At 40.4% G+C, this 25,114-nt stretch overlaps 3 protein-coding genes across 4 annotated transcripts in view; 1 reads left to right on the top strand and 2 right to left on the bottom strand.

Annotated features, from left to right (window-relative positions):
* The window catches only part of ttc7a (tetratricopeptide repeat domain 7A), a 58,991-nt gene extending 43,555 nt beyond the window's left edge, over window positions 1–15,436 (bottom strand). Inside the window, exons 1-8 of the mRNA XM_031284106.2 lie at window positions 15,290–15,436; window positions 14,013–14,199; window positions 9,365–9,528; window positions 9,015–9,183; window positions 5,093–5,223; window positions 3,654–3,781; window positions 2,615–2,693; window positions 2,094–2,263 (exon numbers count right to left, since the gene is read on the bottom strand). Coding sequence (XP_031139966.1) covers window positions 2,094–2,263; window positions 2,615–2,693; window positions 3,654–3,781; window positions 5,093–5,223; window positions 9,015–9,183; window positions 9,365–9,528; window positions 14,013–14,199; window positions 15,290–15,346 — 1,085 coding nt within the window. The 5' untranslated portion in view covers window positions 15,347–15,436. The remainder of the gene's footprint in view (window positions 1–2,093; window positions 2,264–2,614; window positions 2,694–3,653; window positions 3,782–5,092; window positions 5,224–9,014; window positions 9,184–9,364; window positions 9,529–14,012; window positions 14,200–15,289) is intronic.
* A 458-nt stretch (window positions 15,437–15,894) lies between these two features.
* On the top strand, window positions 15,895–20,118 carry mcfd2 (multiple coagulation factor deficiency 2, ER cargo receptor complex subunit). Of its 2 annotated transcripts, XR_004102379.2 has the most exons (6): window positions 15,895–16,037; window positions 16,863–17,051; window positions 17,183–17,342; window positions 18,555–18,717; window positions 18,757–19,566; window positions 19,617–20,118. XR_004102379.2 is itself a non-coding variant. In XM_031284107.2 (4 exons), the coding sequence occupies exons 2-4, from the start codon at window positions 16,864–16,866 to the stop codon at window positions 18,684–18,686; spliced, it is 480 nt and encodes a 159-aa protein (XP_031139967.1). In that variant the 5' UTR covers window positions 15,895–16,037; window position 16,863; the 3' UTR covers window positions 18,687–18,749. The 2 variants fall into 2 exon arrangements, 1 of the variants encoding a protein (XP_031139967.1); XM_031284107.2 differs by lacking the exons at window positions 18,757–19,566; window positions 19,617–20,118 and having other exon boundaries at window positions 18,555–18,749.
* Window positions 20,119–22,052: 1,934 nt separating this feature from the next.
* Window positions 22,053–24,555, bottom strand: prop1 (PROP paired-like homeobox 1). Its single transcript, XM_031284109.1, has 3 exons — window positions 24,425–24,555; window positions 23,312–23,541; window positions 22,053–22,424 (listed from the first exon to the last, which is right to left on the bottom strand). Exons 1-3 carry the CDS (start codon window positions 24,546–24,548, stop codon window positions 22,053–22,055), a joined length of 726 nt encoding a protein of 241 aa, XP_031139969.1. The 5' UTR covers window positions 24,549–24,555.
* Between the last annotated feature and the right edge of the window lie 559 nt (window positions 24,556–25,114).

Raw genomic sequence — 25,114 nt, 5'->3', positions numbered from 1 at the left:
CACACACACACACACACACACACACACACACACACACACGTTAATTTCTTCCATCTCTACCTCTCCCATCCCTCTCATTCATCACTTTCTTTGCTTCTCCTACCTCTCGCCACATTTACCACACACCGTCGTGGCCTTTTCAAAAGTGGTAACTGATGACAAAAGCCATGAACAATACTCAAGCTCAGCTAATTCCTCAGGGTGAAGTGTCCTTTTCCTCCTGTCCTTCTAATCTCAGACATGGATTTAGATCTTCACTTATGATAGTGTGGGCAGAATTAGTCATGTGGTGGTGACTAAGTATGGTTCGCAGGGCCTGAGCAACGAGCGCAGGATCCCTGCGAACAGGGAAATGCAGAATATGTTGATGCAGTTTAGTTTGCTGATGCAGATAACCACTTTGTCATGTCAATGTCACCCTTTATGTCATGGTATGTTACAGTGTCTTATTTGACATGATACTGATTGTTTGTTGGACCATGATTGAAAAACCATTGCCCTATGCATATTCACAGGTATATTACAGTAGGCGGGTAGTATAGTAGGTTTGTTTTCTGCTTCTTCAGACGAATACAGTTCTAGACCACACTGATATGAGGAGGAGAGGTGTGCTGCAATTCCTCCCATTGAAAGACCCAGTGTAAACTGGTAGCCTATGAGCACTCTCAGGGAAAGTCTTTTACCTGACTTTCCATGTGAAAATATGTACTTTCACTTTGTAGAGACGTGACTCAGATTCCCGCCTCCCTAATGATGAGTCAGTCTTTAGTACAAAAAACACTTGGACAAAGAGAATTGGCACCAACTGCCAAATGCTACAGTTGTTGGGAGGATAGTACCTTGGACAAAACTGATACCACATTGGCTGAAAGTGCAACTTTGACAAAGGAAATGGACTCAATGGTGAGTTGACACAAATAAGTAACAAAACGCAATCCCAGGAGGCGTAACGCTTCTTACATTTTGAACTTGGGTAAAGTAATTGCACTTAGTACACCGCGTTTTGGATCTAGGGTGACCAGATGAGAATGGGTGAAATTCGGGATAGGGGAGTTGGGGATGGCCGTGGCCTCCGGTACATTACAAGCAGTGTCAAATAACAGTAAAACATGCAAAAGTCAAAACTCAACACTAAAATGTATTATTTTTGTCTGTGAGCATGAAGTAAACTGTCTTTCATAAGAAAAAAATGTAACAGTGATGCCTCCCCTCCATGCAAAATGCCAAATTCTTTCCTGCAGACAAACAAAATGCTTTGTTTGGATCTCGTAAGGCAGCAATGATCTATGGGTATTTCCTTCCCCACTCCTCCCAGTACCTTTTGCTTTTTGGCTGGATGTTTACTAGGTTTAATTTCCCTCTGTACATGTTGTAATTCATTAGTCATAGCTATGCGTAGTGCTTATCAATTCATGGCACTTCTCTACACGGGAGCGTGCCTATGTTCCCATATTTCTAAGATTTTTTTCAAAATTAGGCCCTATGTTCCCACAGTTCCCACATTTCCTTTTTCAATAATTTGTATCAGATTTTATCCCCTTTCTCTCAATTTGGTAGCCAATTACACCCAACATATTATCTAGTAGCAATGGACTACAGATGGAATGTAACCCTAACCATAACATAGGGCCTAATTTTAAGAAGAATCTTAGAAATGTGGGAACATAGGGCTGTCAGAACATAGGGCCTAATTTTCAGTGAAAAAATAAATTCTTAGAAATGTGGGAACATAGGGCTGTGGGACCATTGGGCTGTGGGAACATAGGGCTGTGGGAACATAGGGCTGTGGGAACATAGGGCTGTGGGACCATTGGGCTGTGGGACCATTGGGCTGTGGGAACATAGGGCTGACCCCCTTACACGGGCTAAAAAAAAAACTACGACAGCCATAATTCATGTAGGCAACGGACATAATCAGTCTAATTTTCAGGACAAACAGGACAGCATTCGGGATAACTGCTTGTAATTCAGGACTGTCCTGAATTTTTTGGGATGCCTGGTCACTCTAGTTGGATCGCATGGATAAGAGAATCAAGAGGATTAAGACAGGTAAAGTGAAAACAGTTAGTGACATAGAAATGAAACAAACGAACCCGTCAGTGCTGTAACGTTGCGGGGATTTAACAGTGGGGTAGATGGCGTCTTTGGAGGCGGCGGCTCCCTCTCTGTGAAGCCAGGATGAGGGTGGGGGGCCCAGCGGGGGCCAGTAGCTGTCCTCACTGACGGAGCTCAGCAGCACCTCAGCTAGCTTTCTCGCTGCAGACTGAGGAAACCACAATGTATTAACAGGATACTGTAAATACTGGGTGGATAAGCATGAGCATACAGATGAAAGTACTTATAAAGTTATAATAATCTAGACTAATGTTGAGATTCAGTGTTCAAAGCCGTATTATAATTATTCCATCATATTTTGTAGCTACCAATCTGCACTTGCGCTGGTACACTATAGAATAATGAATGCTTAGCAGCTAGCAATACAAACTACAGCAGCTATTTGTGTGTATATGTGTGTGTGTGTGTGTGTGTGTGTGTGTGTGTGTGTGTGTGTGTGTGTGTATGTGTGCGTGCGTGCGTGCGTGCGTGCGTGCGTGCGTGTGTCTGTGCACCTCACCTTCTTGAAGCTCTGAGACCCTCGTGACTCCACCACCCTGAGGACCCTGCGCAGCTGGTGAGCACCCTGGGCTAGATGGCTAACACACACACACACACACACACACACACACACACACACACACACATACATACATAGTAGGCGTATGTCCATGTGATGTATAGGTAGTGAGGGTGCAACATTGAAAAAACAAATACGCAGAAGAAGAAGCTAACAGACACATTATATTGTGGATAGAAGAACAAATAACCCACTGTTAATATCAAACTGTTTACAGTAGGACAGAATGATAAGAGGCTGTGAAAGATAGCTCTGATATTCCGACTGCATACTGCTTCACAGCTCACCATATAAACAATAGAGAGACGTTTTACAATGACTGGAGTAATACACCGTGTTGCAAGTGTTTCTATTATTTTGTCCACCCTATTTACATCAGATATGGTAGAAAAAAAACACCTCTTTGTTACAGTTTTATGAAAAACTCTTCAACATTACAACCTTTTTGAATTGGTGAGTTACTGCTGGACTGCTGTATTAGACTGCATTAGTTTCAGCTATGTGTACCTGGAACTGGAAACTTGAGTGTATTTGACAGTCCAACGTTTGTTCAAACACTACAGTACTTTGCTTTTCTGACACTGACACCTGCTGGTCACAAATTAAAATGCATCTCTGCTGCTGAGGTCAAATGGTGCTTTAAAGCTTTTCCTTGATTTCTTCTCCTACACACTTTCTAAAAACAGAAGATAAAAGCCCAGAGTTGATTTCTTCTGCTCCTCACTTTCTAAAACAGCAGAAAAAGCCCAAGGTTCCCTCCATTACAGTCAATGTCAGATAAGCCAAGACTGCAGCCATTAAACAAAGTGCATAACCAGTGATGTAATGTAAACACAGGTAGATGAATTAGGACTTCCAGTTGGAAATTATAAAAGGCCAACAACCAACTATGTAAAAAATATAAATTTGAAGACAACTTTGCATAAAAGAAGGCAGACACTGTGTATGTGTTATGTGTATGTAGGGTTGGAGGACTCACCCCCTCTGCAGCAGACAAAGGTAAGCACTTTGTAAGGAAGCCTGGAGGAAGTAGCCCAGGTCGATATCCACAGGTGAAGGAGGCAGACTGGCTTTGGCTGTTTTGGTGTGGGGTGTTGTTACTGAAATCTGAAAATACATGCACAGAAAAGTGTATTTTCACTGTATTTAATCTAGTGCTGTCAAACGATTAAAATATTTAATCGCGATTAATCACATTAATGTCATAGTTAACTCGCAATTAATCGCAATTAATCGCACATTTTTATCTATTCTAAATGACCCTAGATTTCTTTTTGTCCAATTATTTTTTCTCATTTTAATGCTCTTATTAACATGGAAAAGTGGATCGGCTTGCTTTGTGCTTTTGTCGTCTGGCTTTGACGAGGGGGGGGAGAATTGGCATCAGCTGTGTGCTTGGCCATCAAGTGGTATTTCAGACTGGACGTGCTGCGACGATAGCTCAGTTCACAACGACAAAACACACAGATCACTTTGGTCTTGTCAATGGAACCATTTGGCAACTTTTTAAAAGTAAACTTTCCATTCAGAATCTTATTGGCATCCATTTCGGCCACAAAAACTACAAAGTTTGCTAGGCCAAAAAGAACGTTAATCTCGCGATAAAAAAATTGACGCCGTTAAAATGGGTTTGCGTTAACGCCGTTAATAACGCGTTTAACTGACAACACTAATTTAAACCTTTAAATTCTTATACATACATACATACAAAAATACATGCATACAAATATTACAAGTAAATGCCCTGCATTCAAAACCGTACCCAAGTAAAAGTACAGACAAAAAGTACAGTGTCAATTATGCAGAATGACCCTTATTATTATGTTATTGGATTATTACTATAGCTAATGAGGTAAAGCTAATTATAACCACTCTATATTCTTTTGTGCAGTTTAATCCATAACAATGCATCATATTTCATACACTGATCATATGTTTTAAAACCTTGATCTGAAAAGTAAGCAGCAACTATATATAACTGTGAAATATATGAAGTAAAGTTTGAAGTCACATACAATGGAAATATAATAGAAATGGAAATACAAGTAAAGTACAAGTACGTAATTAAATGTACTTAGTTACTTTACACGACAGATACAGAACCACTAAATATGACTAAATACTATATTTGGGACGGAAAATGTTGAAAGAACTAAAAGTATAAAAATATATTGAAATAAACAGAGTTGGGAACCAGTAAATAAGAGATCAATTGTAAACTCAAGCATGAAGAAAATTGGTGAACACAGACAATCTCCTCTGACAGAAAGCTGTACTTCATTCATGCACGCACACACAGATATTTCTATTTTCAATGTCAGTGACATTACATGTACACACACACACACACACACACACACACACACTCATGAAAGCATGCACACATATAATACATGCTCAACATGTATAAAATTCCACCTTATCGAGCTCCTGCAGGTAGGACAGGGCAGCGTCACAGGCTCTGAGGTAACAGGACAGACTCTCCTCCTCCCTCTCTGACAGACGGACACGAGACGATGCAGAAACTGTCTGGTGGTCCAGAGACAGACCTGAGACACAAGGAGAGACCATGGCCACCATTACACCATTAGACCATTAGACCACAACCTGCTACCATCCAACAACAAACACATGGTGAATTATGGTTTAGCTACTGCATACTGCTGGCTAAGGTAGCAGGGAATACCTGGCAGGCAGGCAATGCAGTGAACGCACGAGATACAGAAAATCATGTACAATATATTTTACAATAAGAGAACTATAATTGTCAGTTGGCAATTAGGTAGATGGTTAGAGTCGCATGTAAATGAAGATATTTTGTGTCATTGAAAAGTAAAGGAATTAACCAGGGGTCTTTTCTGAATACTCAAAATAAATAAGAGGAAGGAAGGTCAGATTTTTGATAAAAGAGTTCCATCTTCAAATAAGTAAGACACATCATTGACTAATTCTAATCAGGGGTTTCTTAAACAGTCATCTTCTTCTAAACTTGATTATATTCCTAATTATGGGGAAAATAGAAAGAAAATATTGTAAATTTATATGAAATTTATTCCAAATATATCTGAAAATACAGACAATGTTAGGCTTAAATGACAGCGTAATTGTCAAATACAAACTGACAAAGAGGACTGCACATACGTCTGTCTCAAAGTTCATAAATGTTCATATATTTAACAACTTAGGTTTTTTTTAAGACGCTCCTTATGATGTATTACACCCTAGAAAAGATGCAGAAATGAACAGTGAAATGGCATTTTTATGTTGTTGTGAGAAGCAAAGGTTATTTGTTTTGCATATATTTTTAGAACTGTGACCTTCTCACCGCATTTTGGAAATCTGATGTTGATATTTTATCCCTGTGCATGCACTATGATCTACAGAGTTTACATGATAAAATATATATTGATCTCACACTATTGGCAGCCAGGAAGTGCATTGCTGTTCACTGGAGATCCCCTATTCTGCTAACTCCTTCACAGTGGTCGATTGAGCTTTCAAATTATTTGACACTTGACAAGGCTTATTTTATTAAAAATATTTTATAACATTTTATACCAATTGCACATTTAAGATTTTAGTTTCTAAATGATTTTAAAAATAAAATGAAAAGATTAAAACGCCTGAAGCGCTACATGTCTTTCATGTACTTTTCCCATTTCCTCAGAATATTGTGCTGTGCAGATGGACGCACTGCTAATGCATGAATACAGAGGAAGAAATGAACAGGGCACTCCTGATCCAGACGGCGGGTCTGATGTCCGTTAGTGGACTTATGGTACAAATAAACAGAGCGAGCAGGAACATTTCTAGACCGCAGGAGGCCTGTGATGGACAGCAGCCTCCGGCCAGACGCCAGGCTTAATCAAATAAGCAGACAGTTGCTGATAGACAAGACATCGTCATCCAAATATTCACATCTGACTTCATTCCCACAACAATATGGAATATGTACACAAAAAAACCATGGGAAGAAGCTCGGCAACCCCCAAAGGATCTGATCTGTTTTCTCATGTAGCATGTGAGAGTCAAACACAATCCACTGCAAATTTCATTTAGTGGATTTCAAAACAATCAACGGAAATAAAAGTATTTCAGTTACTGTAATAACATTCTCCTCAGTTTCAAGAGAATGAGGTCATGTCCTTTATTAGGAAACAGAGAGTATGACACGATGATGATTATGACCGTAACAAGATTATCCAGAGCTCAAAGGAAGCAGACAGTTGTAATGTTGTGTGGATGAGACCTCTTACTGTTGATTTTCCTGCTATTCAATGAGTTAAAAAAAGACAAAATGCTAAAGATTGTATCTGTGATCCCAAAATAATCTGCTATAACAAAACTTCAGACAGCTTGTGAGCATGTGTGACTGTGAGTAACAGTACATGCTTCCATTACATATGACTCACAATCACATTGGTTTTTAAAACAGCATCTGTATGGAAATCTGTTCCCTGAAGGACTTGTTACTTTACTGTGAATCTATCCCATTTTAGACGTTATTACTTAGGTGTTGTTACTCTAACTTTCACTACATTTATAGAGGAAGTAGTCCAGTCTGATAGATATTTCTTACCTCATAGAATGAGCTACCCTACTTTTAATTTCATTTATAGGAGGTAGTAGGCCATTCTGACAGATATTTCCTACCTGACAGAATACATTTTTACTACATTTATAGAGGAAGTAGTCCATTCTGATAGACATTTCCTACCTAACTGAACAAGCTACCCTACTTTTAACTACTGTACATTTATAGGAGGTAGTAGGCCATTCTGATAGATATTTCCTACCTGACAGAATGAGCAACCGTACTTTTAACTACATTTAAAAGTAAAATAATTACCCTACTTTTAACCGCATATGTGCGGCAGCTGGAGAGAAAACACAAAGGTCAGCTTTGTGGACAACATTTTCCAATTTCACATCATGAGTGTCATAAACAAGCTGAGGTTAAGACTCAAACAAAAACACTTGCGGGGGATACTGCATAACTATCTATCCAATCAAGCTGATGTTTTCCATCCGTGTTACATTCATTTCCACAGATTGGATTTCAACAGTCCGCCCCCCTCCCTTCCACTTCCACTTCCAAACCCCATACAAGGTCATTATGATTTTATGGCTGTGATAACTTCTAGCAAAGGGTTTAGGAATGGAATCATCAAGGAAATGTATGCAGGGAGCTGTTCAGTCTTGCCTGTGTTTTTTTTTTTTTAGGGAAACATGCCAGTCTTCAGTGCTGCCTCAGCCTACCTAAGGTAATAGTAAAGGCGAAGGTGGATAGTAATGTTGGTGATGATAAGCATCATTACCATTATGGTTGTCATCATTAATTATGATATTATTTACCTTAAGGTGGCAATTGCAATGTATATAAGGACTGATCCTAAATGGGTATATGTAGGTGTGTATGTATATATGTATGTATGTATGTATGTCTGTGTGTATGTATGTAGGTATGTATGTATGTACGTAGGTAGATGTAGGCATGTTTTGATTTGCTTTTTTGTTTTTTTCTTTCCGTATAATTTCTTTTATCTTTTTTGTCTTGTCGATTTTATTCCCTTGAAAATTTGTTTGTTATTTTAAAAATGTGACAAGGGGGAGCCTTATATAAGCTGAAGCTTCCCTAACCTTTGGTTACGACCAATACAAATTAATTCATTCATAAGACTGCTTTAAATGTGAAATGTGCAGCACTAATAGTGGATGTCCAAAAAGACTGAAATCCCAGTGACAGGTAACAAAAGGCTTTGGCTTGTCTTTACATTCATTGTTTCTTACCAGAATGTTTTGAATACTCACTTCACAACCCTACATTTTTTTTCCGAGATAAGGTCTCATGGGGTCCACTGGAAGGGGAGGGACTTTGCCTCTTTATCAGAGCAAACTAACCCCTGGTTTATGGTCGCTGTGGTGTTCCAGGCGCGAGGTGCGCTAGCCATGAAATGACGTCACCACCTCTATCGTTTCCAGCGTGAAGGCTTCGCAAGTTGTTGCGGCGCGTGGTCTTGCACCTCTGAATTTTTGTAACTCGGTGCGCGCTGCATGGTTTTTATTTCAGCATGGTCGGCTGGGAATACTGGCCAAGCAGGTTCACCAAAGCTTGAGTTTTTTCGGGAGGGAGGCTTAAAGAGACAGGCACTAAAACGGAGCGTTTCAGACAGAGGGTGAATACAGGTACGTATATATTTAGACACACAGTATGAGAACAAGAATGTGTTTTTTGAACATTAAAGCATGTAAACATGTTCTAGTAGAAACCCAATACAATAAAAGTATGAACTTGAAAACATCAACTTGTCCCCTTTAACTCTCTAGAGGTGCCAGGTACCTTTGATTACAAAAGCCTCGGCCAGCAGGCGGAGGTGGTAGGTCGGCTGCTCATTCTGCGTCAGCTCCTCCAGTCCCACCCTGGCACACATTCCCTGAGCATCGCGGTAGCGACCCTGCACAAAGTGCAATTTAGCCATCAGCAGCAGAGCCTCGTTCAGATACCTGGGCTGGAGGACAAGAGGAAGTAAATGGTTAGGCAATAACTGAAGCAACACAAAGGACGATATTTGTACAAAATGCTTCCTGTGCTCTGTGCCGTAACAGTTTCAGCAGCTAATTTATTTGGTAAAACAAAGAAAAGGAATCAACAACTATAGGGTGATTTGAAGGAACCCAGATTAGACTGACTGTGAGACGGCCTCGGCTGAGGAGGGTGTTAAGGTGGCCTTTGGCACGGCCCAGTCTGGGTTGGGTCTTGTCCATCAAAGGGGTGGAGCTCCGTAAAAGGTCTAGGTTTTCCTGCAGGCACTCCTCCAGCAGCACCTCGGCCATCAGCAGCATCCCGTAGTCATCTAGGGGGTGGGATTGAAAAAGTAAAATAGTAAACTGAGTTAGTTCGGGTAGGTCTGATCTCAGGGTCAGAGGTCATTTGTTTCTGTAGCCAAAGCAAACCTCACTCAGTCCATTAAAAACAGCAGCTCAGGGAGATGAGTTTAAACATGCCAGAGCCCTGAAGTGTGTTCCAAAGCTACAGTTTCTATTTCAGTCAGGAACACTCTCACCATAGATTTAACCATTGATTGCGACAAATGAAAATATATAGTTATGCTTGGCGCTGATGGCTCCGCTCTTGATAATGCTCCCTGGACCAGCCAAGCAGCACGCTAAGCTGAAAAAGGGAGCACCATGCAGAACCCCCCCTGGGTAAAAAAAAAAAGAGTAAGCCAAAAGAAAGACATTGAAAACAATTTTAAACTTTGAGTCATGTTAGGACTCTGAACTAGGAAGGTGGAGGCTGGGGATGGTGGAGGTAAAACGTTGCCAGCAGCAGCAGTGAGTGAAGCAGGGATCAGTGAGGACGGATTCACGTTTAAAAGGACGGCCCTTGATGGGATAATGGCTTTGATTGGTGTGTGTCTGATAGGAATGATAATTCAATCAGCGGGCGTATGACTTCTGCTAAGCTTAATTTCCCTGGTACTTTCCTTAAATAGCTTTAACATTGTAATCATACCATAAGGTCTGCACGTCCACCTACACCGAAGATATGAAAGTTTACTTCTGTTCTGTTTCTCTGTTCTGACTGAGCTTTCAGAGTCCACAAACTTCAGTTTTTGTGTAAACACTTGATTAAAGCCTTCCTGTTGACCTTTTCCAATCTGTGTATGTATGTGTGTTCCTCCGCCAACTCTGTGAGCAGTGTTTATGTCCTGATATACTTGACATATTTGCTGATAGTTAGTTTTATCAGCACAGCCAAGGCTAAAGCTATCAGTGTGGGGATGGTGAGGGATAAACAGCAGGACGTGTGTCAGCCCATAGCTACAAGCAAGAGCAATTTAATGATTTCACACAAGTTGGAGCCTAGACTTTTGAAAGAGTCGGTGTTGCAATAAGTTAAGAGGTAACAGTGTTGTTGGACAGTTTGGGACAACATAGTCTTGCTTCAATACAAGATGATTGATAAAGTGGTAAAATGAAATAAGTTTTCTGAAACATTCTTTCATCTGTGATTCGGTTTTCCAGAAGTCATTTTGTGATGCATTGTTGTAAGACCAAACAGCAGACAGACAAAAGGGACTAGCTGGTGAACATAGTGGAACATATAGCAGCTTAAGAGTCAGAAATTTACCTCAAGAGTAGTGGTGACCAAAACAGAGCTAAAAGGAGAGCAAATATTGGACTTAAATTCAAGTGGACAGAAACACGACTCCAAATGAAAACTAACTGCAATTACCGCCTTGCGGTTGTATGCCTCTGCTAACTAGTCAAGTTGCAGTTTAATAAAAGTGTATTTTTTGGCGAAAACAGGGATAATTTTATCCTATTTGGCATTTGTGTAAAATGTTATAATTACTGTATGTCATAATTAGTGTAGGAATTCTTGAGTTGTGGCCAAAAATGTGTTTAGTGAGGTCACAATGACCATAACGTTTGAACTCCAAAGTCCAAGACAGACGGATGGACAGATGGAGGGACAGACAGATGGACAGATGGACAGACAGACAGACAGACAGACAGACAGACAGACAGACAGACAGACAGAAAACGGACAGACAGATACAACACGACAACCCAAAAACATAATGCCTTCAGCCCCGTTTGTTGCTGGCGCAGAGGCATAAAAGTAAATGCTCTGTAACTGCTTGGTGTGTAAAGGAGGATGATACTGTATGTCAGTGCTGTGTTTGCCCCCAAGGGGTTAAAAAAAGTTATTGCATGGCATTGGTTTAAATGCCCTTTAACCAGCACACAATTGCTAGTGGCCATTTTGGTTTATAACCCTGTCTTTAAAGGTGCAGTAGGTAAGACTTATAAAACTAACTTTCTGTCATATTTGCTGAAACTGACCCTATGTTCCAGTAGAACTACATGAAGCAGGTAATTAAAAATAAATCTGGCTCCTCTGGCTCCACCTACAGCCTATAGTGCGAATTGCAAAAATCCATGTACATTTTATTTCCCAATATGTTCATTTCAATAAAAAAGGTACCCACTGGAGTTGTAGCTGTGGTGGAGCATCAGCTACACTTGAAACTTGAAAAAAAACAACAACAAAAAAACCTTGTCTATGCAAATGTTTTATGAGGAAGGAAATGCATTTATTAGACCTTAAGGACACACACGATACAAGAAACACTGACTTCAAAACATGTTTTGGTTTACAAGAAAACTCCACAGGGTACCTTTAAATGTAAAAATACTAGAATCAGCTTATGAAATAGCCACCAAGTGTTTTAATTGTAGAATGTAATTCCCCACAGGTCAATAAAAAAACCACATTCCCAGAACAAATACAGAGGACTGGAACATACTGTATTAACCTCAGTATCCTAAATGGTGGCTATACTTTCCTTGTGAGATTGTTGACTAGTGTGCACAATATCATCTTTCAATAGCAAACCTTGCTCTTTGTGTGTGACTGACATCAAATTAGACTATCGCATCTTAAAGTTGCTGTAGGTAGGATTGCGAAGATCCAGGACTTAGCCAAAAAATTTGAACATGGACAACTTCTCAGTCCCTCCCTCCTTCAGGTGAAGCCCAAAACGTTCTCCTAAGCTCCTCCCCCCACAAGGGAGAATGAATGCGTGTGCATGAGCAGTGATTGACACGTAGTTAGACACCCCCCCTGGCCCTGATTGGTGCATCTGAACAGGGAGTGGTGGATTTTTGCAAATCACACTACAGGCTGTAGGTGGAGCCAGAGGAGCCAGATTTTTTTTTTTTTTATTATCTGCTTCATGTAGTTCTACTGGAACATAGGGTCAGTTTCAGCAAATATGACAGAAAGTTAGTTTTATAAGTCTTACCTACTGCACCTTTAATCACTACATTACCTAACTTTAAATGATCCAAAGTGAAATACTTTAAACAAGAGACCAAAGAATGAAGAGTCTGCACCACAATGGCTTTTTTTTTAAAACTGTTATACAGTAAATTGGATTTTTCCCCTCATTATCAGATCAGCTCATGTGAACCATGCATGCACACAGTAATACCACATCGATTTAACACTTCAGTGCATGTGCAGGCAGGGAGAAAGTGCTGGTCGGCACTATCAGCCAGTTATGGGCACAACAACAGCCGACTTGCAGTCAAGTCACCTGAACCCATGTTTACTCTGCTAAGATGAGAGGTGGAGGCAGGTGCATTAACGACTTAGCAAAGTAATGCTTTATGAGGCACACAATGATAAGTGTGTTTGCATTCAATTTGAGCCCATGCACAGTGTGGAAGGATTTCAAGGGTAAAGGCAGGCGTGAATTGTCCACTGGAAAATCTTGTTTTGCATTAGATATAGCTGGGGGTACCAGATCTATCCTGTAGGAGGGGTGTTAACAATGCCGAGGGCCATACAATACCTTTGATCATGTACACACTCTGTTGTTGTATAGACTGCAAACTTCCAGGGAGTGACATGTAATTGCTGGAGCCATCCGGCAACCCCTCTCTGACCCCTGGTCTGGCCCAGTAGGACAGATGTATTGTAGTGGGTATGCTGTACATATATATATATATATATATAGTTCAGCATAGCAGTACTCCCCCAGGGAAGTTACGACTTCATTTCCTGTATTCGGATAAACTTTTATGCACCAATTTACGGTGGAAATACCTTTATTTAGCCTATGTGAAGAAGAAAAACACAGATGAGAATTTAAAATATATCAAAATTATAATGGAAAGTATGTTGTAGCGTGTCATTGGGCATTTTTAAGTGGGTATATGGAAATCCTGGAGCTTTCTGAGTGGGTATACTGCGAATACCTGCGTATAATGTAGACTACACTACTGGATGTAAGCAAATTATTATTATTATTATTATTATTATTATTATTATTATTTGTGGAGTCAATTTACAGAGAAAAACTTTAGGTACAGAGTAACCCACTCTATCTTTGAGAGTCCAAAGTCCAACTTGTGTACAGTGCCACTCATGCAATGCAAACATATCCATCTTTGACAAACACTTAAGATTCTTACTGAGTCTATAAATCATACTTTTTACAGATCAGTTGAAAAAATGGGTTGAGACATTAAATCCTCATTGTTCCCAGTGTAAATCAACTCAATTCAAATGATCTTTAAGACACAATCTAAGAGACACCTACTCTGGAAACAACTTCCTGAAACTTCCCTGAAAACAAGTGGAATTTAAACAACTGGGCACTTATTATAGTAGGCATCGCATTAGGCAGGGGATTTATGGAACCCTTTAACTTTTTCTCGCTATTTAGGCTATTTTTTTTTTTTTGCAGTGAGTGGTTAAAAACAGTCCGGAAGCGACCAGGAGATACCTCAACTTTATACCCTCCAGGTGTAGAACACTCACCGTCCTCGTGGATCCGCGCAACCTTCATCTGCTCGATGATCATCGGCATCTTGTCCCACTGGCACTCGGCCCGGTAGCGCTCCAGCTCCGCTTCTATGCGGGCTTGGGTGAAGGAGACCCGGGATGCCATCACTGCTCTGTCCCGGTGGTGACTGTACTCGCCAGACACGATGGGAGTAACTGCAGACTTCCAGGAGAAATAAATGTGTAATCTTTGAGTGCGGAGGGGTGGGGTGTGGGTTACTACAGGCACGAAAGGCCATCAAACACAACATCCACAGCGCATAAGTAAAAATTATTTTTTCAATGTTGAAGTTTCATTGTAAGGTAGTAGGTCTAATTGTTGTTATAGGAACTAAATAATTAATTTGTAATAAAATATTTAGTAGCCGCCTGAGTCTTCATTTAACAAATAAATAGCTGCAATATTCAGAAAGTAAACCCGTCTTTTTCAACGTGAACGAAACAAGTTAAGAGTAACTTAACAAGTTAAGAGTAACTTGTTTCGTTACTGTCATCTTGCAGCACTTTAAACACAAATGCCTTGTGCACACATTGTCCTGTCTAGCATTTGGCAATGCATTAGACTCCTGTCAGTAAAGGATGCATTTATTGTAATGACTGTGGCATTTTGAGATGGGCTTGATCTGTAGCTGTTGGAAGTAAAAGGAAGCGTAGCGCCCTCCTGTAAACAGCCATGTCCTTAATCTTTTCCGTTAACACTTTAACTGGATCAGGTAGGGCTTATAATACAGAACACTAGCGCTGTACTCGTCTGCAGCAAAGTGTGGAACCCCAAACAGACAGAATGCATGCATAGGTGCTGTTTTTTTATTCTTTAAATAGTGTTTATTTCATAAATGAGTTCATTGGAAAAATCAGTTCGTAATTGCATGGCTTGCTCCCTGATCTGGGTTCAGCACCATTGACAAGCTGCTGTAACCTCCTGGCTCAGTTACAAACTATAGCCTACATCTGTCAGCTATCGCACTGACATGTAATTGCACTGCATCGAGGATACAATGCAGGCATACAAAACTTTTTGTTGTTGTTGTTGCTTCAGTTCACACTAACCAGCGCTCTTAAATGGGGGTAAAACTGTGATCAAGTTGAGGGGGAAATCACACGAATTCATCAGCAGTTAAACAATAATTAACATTTGTCCTACCATCCACATGGGTACAAGGAGAGACAAAGGGTCACAGACTACTGAGGGGTTTTACTGAAAGTAAATAGGCCTATCAACTAGGCTACTTTATGACAGTAAAAAAAAAAACCTCAAGTCTCCTGAACAGAGCTTTAGCAGCGTCATTTTCTCTCTGGAAACTTGACATTTGCTTGACACAAATCGACGATTGATCCTATTCCTTCCTCAGTAAACTCCACCACATAGCGTGCTCCTGCGTGCACTGTAGATTTGACAGCTGAGCGGCTGCTTCACTCCCCCTGCTGATGAAATGAATGAAATAGTCACCTCAAAGGTATTTTCTCTGTCAAGACAAGCCACTCACGTCGTAAAATACTTTGTCCTCCTGGAAAGTGCCATGGTGTGACTAGCTACAACATGAGAATAGTTTCTCAATAAAACGTTAGCTTGTATCAGTGTTAGCTTAATATACTCAAGATACTTCGCAACTTAATACGATTGTACCCAGCGTACAGCCAGCCAATGAAACAGGATGCATGAAATGTATTACCTACCTACTACTAGGTGTTTCTAGGTGTTATAGCTGTATATGTAGCTTACTGTAACTATAAACATAATGTTGGAACATGTGCAGAATATAATACACTTAATAACTATTAATTACAGATATTCAGGTTGGTGCAGCGAGTCCTCTCGGTTCAGTTGTATACTCTCCGACAACTTTAACCAATCATAATGAGCTGTCGTGGCCAAGTGGAGCTACGGCAAGCCACTTGGTCCTTAAAGGTTGTGATTGATCATTTTTGCCAGCCAACTAGTCAAACAACATAACTGTCCACGGAGTCAAGTGAAGATAGTCAAGCGATAAATATTCTCAGGTACGTATTAAAATGACCTTTAAGGTAATTATATAATTTCACGTATTGTATTGTTTGTGCATTAAACAGGTCACGATATCTCAACGCAGTCCTGTCCTGAAATGAAGCTTCATGCTAGCAAATGTTTTTACAGCCAGCCTTTTTGCTAACGTTAACTTCTGCACTAACGTTAGAATATCGAACATCATGGTGCATACATTATGTAGCTCCATGTGATATTTTCACAGCAATTAAACATCGCGAATTAGCCCATTGTTTTACTAAGGTAGCCAATGTCTTTACCGCTTAACAACTACTACATAAGGCTGAATGTATCTAACGTTATACAATTTACAATCATGACTTCATGTCTCCTCTTTTAGCAATATGGCGTAACGATAGTTATCCGATAGATCCAGCTCTCTAAAATGCTTATCTTAAGCTCATTTAGCTCTAATATGATGTTAAAACGGGAAACAGCAAGAGAGGGACACCTTATCTGTAAATGGAGGGTATTTATTTGAGATGTATACATAAAGTGTGAGGGAAATCTGAATTACAGAATGGTGATAAAGGTTAAAAAAAAAATGTATATGTGTAAATTTAGTGTATATAAACAAGAAATGTAAAATGGGATATCCATAGATTCATAGAACAGCATAGGGGTCTTTAATTAACTTGCTGTGTGTGTGTGTGTGTGTGTGTGTGTGTGTGTGTGTGTGTGTGTGTGTGTGTGTGTGTGTGTGTGTATATATATGTATATGTGTGTGTGTGTGTGTGTGTGTGTGTGTGTGTGTGTGTGTGTGTGTGTGTGTGTGTGTGCGTGCGTGCGTGTGCGCCCAGCAGAATGAGTAGTGGCAGGTGTAGTGTGCAGTGGGGGGGTCTGCTCCTCCTGTCCTGCTGTCTGCTATGTGTTGACTCTCAGGTGGAGCCACAGCAGCAGCAGCAGCCCCCCCCGCCGGTCATAGAGAGTGGAGCCTCCATATCTGGCCACGCTCACGGCCGCCTGGACAGAACCATGGTCCAGGACAAAGAGTGAGTGATATCTCCCAGTTCTGCAGAAGCACGATTCAGGACATATTTGCACAGAATAGTGAACTTTTGAATACAGTCGGCACTGGCGTCTGTGTAACCTGTGGCTTTTGACTCCTCCTTTTGTCTTCCAGCCACATCATGGAGCATTTAGAGGGAATGATAGACAAACCAGAGAAAGAAATGACACCCCAGGAGCTTCAGCTGCACTATTTCAAGATGCACGATTATGATGGCAACAACCTGCTGGATGGGCTAGAGCTAGCCACAGCTATCTCACATGTACACAGAGAGGTAGGTATATATGTATGAATGTATACATTTATATATTTTTGTTCTGTTAGGTGTGAACATAATGCCTGTACCAGTAATCATTTGTTTCTGTCATCGACTGCCAAAGAATGGATTAAAGAGGGCATGAGTGCTTATAGCTTTAAACTGTATACTATATACTTTGAAGTACAAGTAAACACTTTTATATTTATTATAAATACTTCCTCGGAAACACATCTAGGTGGTTACTTTATTGTAATCTATTTAAAAAACAAAAACAAAAACAAAAAAAAAACTGATGTTAACTGTGACACCCCCCCCCCCCCTCCCCTTCCCCAAAAAAGGTGAAAGTTTGAGATTTCGCAAAAAGCATTTCACAGTTGATTGCTTCACCAACTGCACTGGCTGTGCCCCAGGTTTTTCTGCCCTTGTTAGTTATCACTCCACTTGCTGTCTTTGTGCGTTACACCCCAAGTTAACATCTTAAGTCAGAAACATGTCATATTACAAAAGCAAGATACCTTTTTAAATAACTTGCTGAAAAAAATCCACCCTTTCCTTTCCTAAACACCTTTCTTTCACCCTAAAGGATACTTCATGACGGCAGTACCTTGTTTCATTAACAGTAGCCCTGTGTTCTTTAAGCTAAAGTAAACTGGAGCACTAAAGCCGGTAACTAATTTACAGTAGGGACCTAACTTTTAGGCAGTTTCCTTTTAAACAGCACTTGGCTGCTGTTTAAACCTAACATTTGTAGGGTCACTACCTCGTTAGGAAAATAAATGAGAGAGAGAGAGAGAGAGAGAGAGAGAGAGAGAGAGAGAGAGAGAGAGAGAGAGAGAGAGAGAGAGAGAGAGAGAGAGAGAGAGAGAGGAAAAACCCAAACTTTATTTGCTTGTATAAATGGTGTATCTAAAAAAAAAATAATGTGTTCTAACACATAAATAATATGTCTACATGAATGTTTGAACAATTCTTGTTTCATATCTTGTTTCGGTAACACTTTACTTGAAGGTATCTGCATAAGAGTGACATGACACTGTCATGAACACATAACACATGAACTCTAACTCTAACTTGTCATGACAAAAACCGAATGACACTTACTAAAAGAAGCGTTATGTCATAAACGTTTATGACTTGTTTATAATGTTTATGACACGTTCATGACAGTGTCATGTCACTCTTATATAGATACCTTCAAGTAAAGTGTAACCCTTGTTTCTTTGTCAGGAGAGAGGAGAGAACAGCCAGCCATTGAAAGAGGAGGACCTTATCACTCTCATTGATGATGTTCTGAAGGACGATGACAAGAACAATGACGGTTACATAGATTATGCAGAGTTTGCCAAATCACTGGAGTAAGATGTCACCTGAGAACTTACAAGCTTCATACCCACAACAACAACAACAACAACAACAACAACAACAACAACAACAACAACAACAACAACAACAAGGAATCTGCCGAGAAGAGAAGGCCAACTGAGCTGACTGCCTTTTTGGTTAGTTTGGTTCTGGTGTATGCTTACAGTACACTTGCAGTGACATTTCTGCGCCTTCTGTTTTCGTAGGTTCCTTGAGATCATGCCTTTTTTCTGAAGGGTCAGTTCACCAAATATCACTATTTTTTTTCCCCTAAACCCCTCATGGTATCTAACCATGGATATATACTTTTAGTTCTTTTTGAGATTTAGACATCTCTGCGGTGACTTCTGCCAAAAGGCCTAAAAAATAAAAGCCCAAAACCTTTATTGGGAACTAGTACAGTTATCAATGAAGTGGTAGCAGAGGTCTCAGTGGCAGGTATCCTGGCTAATAAAACCCAATCCATCTGCATGGCTACCGTAGGGGAAAGTTAGGAATAAAAAATATGGGTTTTTTTTGTAATTTTGTATGATTAGCCCTTTCGTATGTACAGCAGCTCTATAGTGTGTGTTCTTCTGTTAGTGGTGCTACCCTGAATTTACTCTGGTAGCCCAAAAGCATCTCAACAGAATGTCATCACTTTAAATGGACCACAGTTTCCATTTGAAACTCTGTGCATACTGGACTCAAGCAGACACACACTTATTTACAGTAGCTTACACACTGTCACTGTGTGATACTCAAAATGGTGGACCAAATGATTCTGTCTGGGAATCCTTTTCATTTGCTGTTTGTGATGAGGCAAACGGGTTGTTCTCATGACTTGGGAAAGTGGCCTTGACTTGCTGTGTGTGTGTGTGTGTGTGTGTGTGTGTGTGTGTGTGTGTGAGACTATATTTGTGGGGTCCCAAACCGGGAGTCCAGTAGTTACAAGCAGAACAACACGTTGAATGTTGCCAGCAGAGACTCCATGCAGCATAAATGGCACCTCCTGAGGTTGTATTTGCTGTTGTTTTCATGAAGATTAACACAATTATATGAGCCAATCACCATCATCTTCACTGTGGTCGGCGAGCCTGCTAATACTTAAAATCTAACGCCATAGAGTGAATGTAAAGCAGCGCCGTACTGCTGGTTCTTTATCACTGTATAAGCTAGACTTAAAGCACACTGGTTGATGCTGCTGCCATTGCAATTGTTTAAAAAGCTGGCATAGCTTCATGGGTTTCTTGTTATAACCTCAACACACGTTTGCTTCCAATCATTAGCTGCCTTTAAAACAGATACGGATCAAACCCGTCATGTCTGTGTGTGTGTTAATGTTTGTTAAATCCATCTGTGTGAGATGGATGAATGAATTCTATATTTTTGCCATCCAGTATTGATTCTTCAATCTGTTCAGGTTGTTGATTATATTCAAACAAACAAACAATAAAAAAAAAAAAAATCAAATCTGAAAAGAAAATTGAAAGCATAGCAGATGCAACTGTGTTGTCTCTGGAATGTGAAATATTAAAAACTGTAATCTGTAGACTTGTGATGTTTTTTTTTAATAGATTGTGTGGAGTTCTATCACGTGGCATTCATGAAATCACGTTTAAAAGACATTGGGAAAAATATTTTAAATCTTTATTTGTCAGGTGTACTCGCAATGTTTTTAGACGTGTAAAGTACTAAACATTGCTCAAGAAATTTGAGATTGACATTGGCCCTACCATGTGTAGGTGGTTCACAGTTCAACACATGGAGCATAGAACAAAACATGTTAACTTTTGATTTAAATTGCAGTGAAGGAAACGTGTGTATGCATAATTAACTAATAAGTAGGTCCGCTGACATGTAAGACTGACCCACAGTACTTACAATTAAAGCTATAGTGCGTAGTTTCTGTCGCCCTCATGAGGCATTCTAAGTAATGACAACAAACTGTCCCCACAGGACACGGAGGACTCTTCAGAAGAGGTAATTATCTTCACTCGAGTTTCTGCGCGAGAAAGTCACCGGACGACACAATCTTCTGAACATAGCCATACTGAGAAATACAGAGAGAGTTGTGTGGAGCTGATAGTCTTGATTAGCTTTGTAGCAACTCATTTGGCAATGGCTTGAATGTAACGGACGTTCACTAATATCAAAAAGTTACGCACTAAAGCTTTAATACTAGAAGTGGATGTTGAGGAGAACCATATTGAAAGCAGTTTAAAGTGTAATACATGTGTATAGGGTCTCTCCAATTTTGAGACGCTTTTTTTTTATGTTTCTAGCAATTTTTTTCAAGATTGTGTGGTGACTTTGAGTGCTGATTTTCACACAGACACACGCAGTTGTTATGCTTTAAATCTGTACTCAGATATTCACAGAAGCAAATCTTTTTTTGTAGAGTCTGTGAAGCCTCACTGCCAGGGTTCAAAATTAACTTTTTCATCCACCAGCCAAATGACTGTAGTGAATTCTTTTAATTTTACCAGCCATTTTACCATTGTTTTTTTGGCTGGTGACGGAAGCAAAACTACCAGCCACTTGCATATTTTACCTGCATTTGGCTAGTGGATGGTGCTAATTTTGAACCCTGCTCATCACTGATATCATTTGTGCACACATTTGATTATAATTTTTTTCTATGCATTCACAAATTAGAATTTCTTTGTGAGTTGTTTCTACTTGTGCGTAAACTGATATGCAACCAGAGGCTGTGCGTTTGAAACTTCAGACTGTTTCGAGAAATGAAATGAGTTAACACTTTACTTAAAGAGACCCTATTATGCTCTTTTGATTTGTCCTGTCTTAGTGTATTATATAGTTTTTTTGTGTATGTAATAGATGTATAAGGTACAAAAAACCCATTTCACTCTAAATGGAGCTTTCTCTCCCACCGACAGCATTTTTTCTCGAATACATAAAAACACCTCGCCCACGTTGCTGTTTAAAATTCCTCAATTAGTGATGTCACTGATTGAGAATGCCAGCCTAGTTTATCATATGTGCTGCCCATAGGTGCTGTCTGAACAAGCACAGCGCGACCAGTGGCTTGTTTGAATTTGGTTGACCTATCACAACAGAGTGGGCCAGCTGACCAATCAGAGCAGACTGGGCTTTTCGGCAAAGGAACTGCAGCAATGAGAAACATAATATGTTGTTTGAACATCAAAGCATGTAAACCTATTCTAGTAGACCCCAAGAGTACAAATATGATGCTGAAAAGGAGTATAATAGGGACTCTTTCAAATGAGTTTGAATATGTGTGAATGTGAAACAAGGTGAAAAAGGACAGTGCATCATCACCTAATCCTCTGCAGCTAAATAGAGATTTAAAATCATTTTAATGTTATATTTGATGACTTTTTAATTGGCCTCTGTTACTTCTTAGCTCCAGTGTGAGGCCGGGTCTAGAGGCTGCATGGAGGCCAGAGAGAACATGGGCGAGTTGAGGTTGTTCCTCAGCGGGCTGTACCAGTCTTCATGCTGCCGCTGGGAGGCTGGCTGCGGTGGGACACTGGGGCAGGGGCACTGGCCCACCGGGCCTGGGTGCCGGGAGTATGCCCCAGAGGGCAGCATGGGGGGGAGGCGGGGGATGTGAGCCAGGGGCTGGGTGTAGTACTGTCGAGCCATGCTGGATGGCTGGACGTGCATGCCTCCCAGCAGCGCCCTGTGGCCTGACATCACACCCACTGGGAGAACTTTCTGGGAGGCCCGCTCCTGCTTCCGCTGTTTGGCTCTTCTGTTCTGAAACCAAACCTGCTGAGACAAGGACAGATTAGCTGGCCTGCACACATTGATACAAGTAAGACACCTGACATTATAATGCTGTTCAAAAAGGGTGGGTTCAGCAAAAATGTGACATTTAAGCATTGCCTTGTGTTGCCATTGAAAAACAACACTACTGATACTACTACTACTGACACTGGCACACCTGGTGTGTTCAGGGAAGGTGCACCCGCAATGAATTTAACCCCAAAAGGGTTTTAAAGAAATATAAATTGTCCAAATATTACAGACGTTTTAATAAAGCCATGTTGTCTCTGCTCACATTTCAAAATAAAATGCACAATATTATATTTATTTCTTCTTAAGCACTGTCCAACCACATGTAAGCAAAACGGAGACAGTGCTTTTAAGTAAGGTGGCGCACTTTGTAAGCATGTTTCATGCAGCATTTCTGCAATATTATTACATTCAATTCCATTATGTTCACATTTGAGAAGCTGGAACAGTGAATGGTTCAATATGTTTGCTTGATAAAAGGGCAATTAATACATTTTGTCGATCATCATACACACTTTCTGATGATCGACTAATAAATTAATGTCGTTTCAGCACTACTGGATTGCATCATGTTGCCAGGTGTAACATATGATATGATATGATATGATATGAGCTCAAATCCACTCTTCAGTTGTACTTTTTCTAAATGTAATAAAGACAAAAGTTAAAGGAAGCATTCTATAGTGTTACGAGTCCTTGGGAAGCAGAAATCACAGTTATATTATAATAGACAATTAAATGAAGTAGTAGTTGAGTATGAGTAGTTTTGGTATCGTTTCCTCTGAATATTAGAGGGACTTTGACTTCATAAAGTCACCGCTGCACATCATAATCAGTCAGTCAGAAAGTTGAAGTCCCACCTGTATGCGAGCCTCATTGAGCTTGGTGATACGGGCCAGCTCCTCTCTGTAGTAGATGTCAGGATACTGGTTTTGTCCGAAGGCCACTTCCAGCTGTTCCAGCTGCTTGTGGCTGAAGGTGGTGCGTTGTCGTCTCCTGGCTGGGGAGGGGTAGGCCCTGCTCCGCCTGCCAAGGCTGACACCCAGGGAGGTCTCACACAACGGCCTCTTCCTCACCGTCTCTCCTATATCTGCTTTCAGGAGGAAGAAAATGCTGAGAAGACTTTGACTCTTTTACAGACAATTCTCCAGCTCCTGTTTCTTCAGTTACTTGGCATGATACGAAAAAGTGGCCTAAACTTGTAAAGGCCCATTTCACCAATGACTTTGTCAAAAAAAAAAGGGGGGATTACACTGACTTTATGGTTCCCACTGCCGCCAGGCAACCTGAGATCCACAGAGCTTTAGCTGCCAAAGACGAGCTCGTGAGAAAAAGATACCAGAAACGGAGGGATTTGACTTAAGATTATTACCACAAAGTGACTACTCTGGCAAATTGGTGCACTGAGCTGACTTTGTCTGTTCACATCATGGGGGTTAGGAAAGACACAGAGGAGGCTGACTGAATGATGGGTATTCAAATTGTATTCCATTTCCAACTCACAAAGACCTTTATTCTCTTAATTATTTTTGCCAAACCAAATGTTTACGGTTTAACTGGATAAAACTATACCAATACTTTAACTGCTGTTATCAAAGTAAACATTTTATATTGCTAATTGGCAGCTAATACAGTGTTTTCAGGGCTAAAAGTCTCATTTTAAAGCAGCCATGAGAAAACATTTGTGCTCGAAACACCTTTAATGTCCATGTTTTAACTCTGAAAAACTGTTTTTAGACTATCATGCAACACTATAAGTTCCTATAGTTTGATACTGAATTAAAGTAACTCCAATAATTTAGAAATATTACTGAGAACATACATACAATGGCAAGAAAGAAACATTGTATGGCAGGTCTCTCTCTGTTGTTGTATTGTAGAGGACACTCCATCATTGGTGGATGACATGATGGACTAATAATAGACAGACTAATATCATTTTTACAGACAGTGGGTTGTATTTTTGGACTCACCTGCACTGGAGCTGACAGTAGCCATGTCAGAGTAGACCTCTGCACATTCCTGATGGCTCCTCGCTGCGTCTCCCGCTTCCTTTACCTGAGCCATGGATGCAGCTCTGCTCACTGACGGGACCATCTGCACCGTGTCAACCCCCACACCCACACATGTCATACCCATGTCCCACCCACCTGGTTTACCTCAAACCAACGCATCAGAAACCACAGAGGTTTTCTAAGTACATTTACTCAAGTACTGTACTTAAGATACTTGTACTTTATATTTCATGCCACTTTCTACTTCTACTCCGCTACATTTCAGAGAGAATTTTTATAGGCTACTTTTTACTCCAATTCCTTTCTCTCTAATTCTAATTCTAATTTATACTTTCCGCAAGGGAAATTACAGTGTTTTCACTCTGTTGTCATTATTATACACATTACACACAGGCCTGAATTATACACACATGCTCAGCACTAATGGAGAGATGTCAGAGTGAGGGGGCAGCTTGGGCGCCCGAGTTGGGGGTTCGGTGCCTTGCTCAAGAGCACCTTGGCAGTGCCAAGGAGGTGAGGTGACCATACTTTGGTCCATATGGGGACTTGAACCAGCAACCCTCAGGTTAATGTAGTGGGTGGCAGTAGCTCAGTTAGTAGGGAGTTGGGTTGGGAACCAGACAGCTTTAGTTACTAGTTACTTTACAA

The sequence above is a fragment of the Sander lucioperca genome, chromosome 15 (assembly GCF_008315115.2).
Source record: "Sander lucioperca isolate FBNREF2018 chromosome 15, SLUC_FBN_1.2, whole genome shotgun sequence".
Lineage (NCBI taxonomy): Eukaryota > Metazoa > Chordata > Actinopteri > Perciformes > Percidae > Sander > Sander lucioperca.
This window is presented reverse-complemented; position numbering and strand designations above follow the sequence as displayed.

What these genes read in the sequence shown, in the direction of transcription:
- mcfd2 (XM_031284107.2), top strand. Translation starts at nt 16,864, where the DNA reads ATGAGTAGTGGCAGGTGTAGTGTGCAGTGGGGGGGTCTGCTCCTCCTG. An exon ending in ACCATGGTCCAGGACAAAGA is followed by an intron (nt 17,052 to 17,182) that starts GTGAGTGATATC and finishes TTTGTCTTCCAG; the next exon opens with CCACATCATGGAGCATTTAG. An exon ending in TCTCACATGTACACAGAGAG is followed by an intron (nt 17,343 to 18,554) that starts GTAGGTATATAT and finishes TTTCTTTGTCAG; the next exon opens with GAGAGAGGAGAGAACAGCCA.
- prop1 (XM_031284109.1), bottom strand. Translation starts at nt 24,548, where the DNA reads ATGGTCCCGTCAGTGAGCAGAGCTGCATCCATGGCTCAGGTAAAGGAA. An exon ending in TACTGTCAGCTCCAGTGCAG is followed by an intron (nt 23,542 to 24,424) that starts GTGAGTCCAAAA and finishes TCCTGAAAGCAG; the next exon opens with ATATAGGAGAGACGGTGAGG. An exon ending in TCAATGAGGCTCGCATACAG is followed by an intron (nt 22,425 to 23,311) that starts GTGGGACTTCAA and finishes TTGTCTCAGCAG; the next exon opens with GTTTGGTTTCAGAACAGAAG.